Genomic DNA, 2,304 nt, shown 5'->3' with positions numbered 1-2,304 from the left:
GGTCCAAGTTGCAGATTGCTAACCGCGCTGAACTTGCGGGGGAATGTTAGACTAAGTCGGCTAGTCTAGTTTATATTTTTAATATTGTCTAGGGTCCAAAGTGTAATTAGTTTTACCTATATAACTACTTCTCTAAAAGTGTATCAGATCATTATTATTTGATTCAATACAATCGATATCAATTCTGATTGATATGTATTTGTGAGTGGTAAACTTGAGGAGATTTGGTCTTGTTGCACCAAAATTACTTTCTTTCTAATTTTCAAAGTGGACACTAATGTTGGGAAGGTTTTTGAAACTCAACAATGTGTTTCATCAATGATTTTTTAGTGGAAGTTGAAAGTTCAGGTTCTGATAACATTAAGTAATGGGTCAAGCTGATGGATCCCGAAGCACAACAGGTTCCCAGTACTAAGGGAACTTTATCTTAATTATGACGATTGACAACAGTTGAGTGCTAAAGCTTCGCTGTTGATTTACATCAAGACATGTGAAAGATTTTATGTATAGGCTTGAGAATCTACAGGAGCTGTGACATGAAGATTTTCAGCTGTGCTGAGATTTAAGGATCCTCTATATATAACGAGGCTGTCAGGGAACATAGAACAGGGAACAAAGCTAATAAAAAGCTTGTAACTATCCCATGTATATAGAAGACCTTGATAACTTGGTGATCCATGGGGGAAGGAAAGTAAGATATTGTTATTAATTTCTGAGGGACTGATGTAAGGCAACTTTGAGAGAGGTTTTGGTTACAGGCTCAGACGTGAAATAATTGAGTATGGATTATTGATGGGAGTTTATGCATGTTCAAGCATGTACCAATCTACTTAGTAATGCCTATGGATAGATCTGGAGAAAAAAATGTAGTTATATATATATATATATATATATACAGTACGGCTGGATCACCTCCTTTTTAGGGAGAGCTAATGCTTGTTGGGTATTTTGGTTTGACACTGCTTCACACCCAAAAAGAAGGGAGCTATATAAAAAAAATGCTATAAATATTCCGAAAGAGGCTATATTAGTCCCCATGTTCCTCGAATGGATCTCTTAGTTGTTGAGAAGGTTGCCTATATATATATATATATAAAAGTCCAATTGTTTGACATTCTTGTTTTTTTACCTGTGCACATACTACCCAGAACATTTTAAAATTTTATGTTAGGTCGGTGCTTAGCCAGTGTTTGTTTTTATTGGACAGAATGCTCCACTGACTGAGCAACAACAAGCAGCAATATTAGCACTCTCTCATGTGGTTGTGGAGCGACCATTTCCTTCAAAATTAGTGAGTTTTTGCTTATACATAATATTTACTTGGCCATATAGTGTGATGGATAGTTGGTTGATATTTTAATCAGTAATATGCTTTATAGTCTCAGGAAAAAAATATTTCCAGAGACAATAATGGTTTATCTATTACAACAAAGCACGACACTGTGGAAGAATCTGGGGAAATAGATGGTGTTTTGGTCAATACAAACCAGGTATGATACAGATCTTAGCCTGATTATTCTTAATTTATGTTCTTAATAGCAGAATCCCCTTAGCCAAAAAATTGATTAATTTAGTGTGTTATATGAATACTCTTCCTAATGCAACTTCCTGCACTTCTATTTTATGCTTACTTGGTATAATACTGAAAAATTAATGCGACTGATAACTATGGATGGTGCTTTAGGATCTTTACATAGGTCTAAAGTGGATCCACAAATCCGATATTTGAGGAACAAAGAAGAGTAAAAATTAATTACTTTCACTGTGCTTGGGAGTAAAAATGAAAACTAAAGTGACCGATGATTATGAATCGAGCTATGGGAGCTTACATATATCTAAGTGGATTAGTCCATAATTCAGATATTTGAGGAAGAAAGAAGAGTACAAATTAGTTTTCTATTATGGTTATACGAGTAAGACGAGGGACAAGAAAACTAGTGGAGGCATATTCAATGACAGAACAACATATGACATGGAAAGATGGCAGTGCCACCCAATTATGATAATTTCAAAAATATCAATAGCATTGTGGGGAAGGTTCTTGTGCAATGTGTGAAGTCCATATTTTATACAAATCTTGATCAGATCTTCATAAAAGCTCAAGAACAAAGATGAATGAATAAGAATGTAAGATAGATTGGAGAGAGAGAATTACTTGGTTGTCAAATCACTCTTTTTGAATTATGATGTAATCAAAGTGTGTAATTACAATTACAAAGGAAAGACTATTTATACTAAGGAAAATAAAACTAAACTAATTACAATTAAGCTAAGCAAATGGAGAAACTTGAATACAACATTTTA

The 2,304-nt window shown here is 34.1% G+C and overlaps 1 protein-coding gene across 4 annotated transcripts in view; it reads left to right on the top strand.

The window, feature by feature from the left end:
• LOC112512130 (conserved oligomeric Golgi complex subunit 3) overlaps window positions 1–2,304 on the top strand; it is a 35,683-nt gene that overhangs the window by 6,179 nt on the left and 27,200 nt on the right. For 3 of the 4 annotated variants that reach the window (XM_025117975.1, XM_025117973.1, XM_025117974.1), the window contains exon 1: window positions 1,361–1,490. Coding sequence is in view for 1 of the 4 variants with exons in the window: in XM_025117976.1 (XP_024973744.1) it covers window positions 1,208–1,291; window positions 1,380–1,490 (195 nt within the window). In the remaining 3 variants the exon portion in view is untranslated. Of the gene's footprint in view, window positions 1–1,207; window positions 1,292–1,360; window positions 1,491–2,304 lie in introns of those variants that run through there. The other variant, XM_025117976.1, reaches the window with a different exon arrangement.

This window comes from Cynara cardunculus, assembly GCF_001531365.2.
Source record: "Cynara cardunculus var. scolymus isolate 2C chromosome LG 5, CcrdV1, whole genome shotgun sequence".
Lineage (NCBI taxonomy): Eukaryota > Viridiplantae > Streptophyta > Magnoliopsida > Asterales > Asteraceae > Cynara > Cynara cardunculus.
Note: the sequence above shows the minus strand (reverse complement) of the source record. Positions and strands in the feature narration are given on the sequence as shown.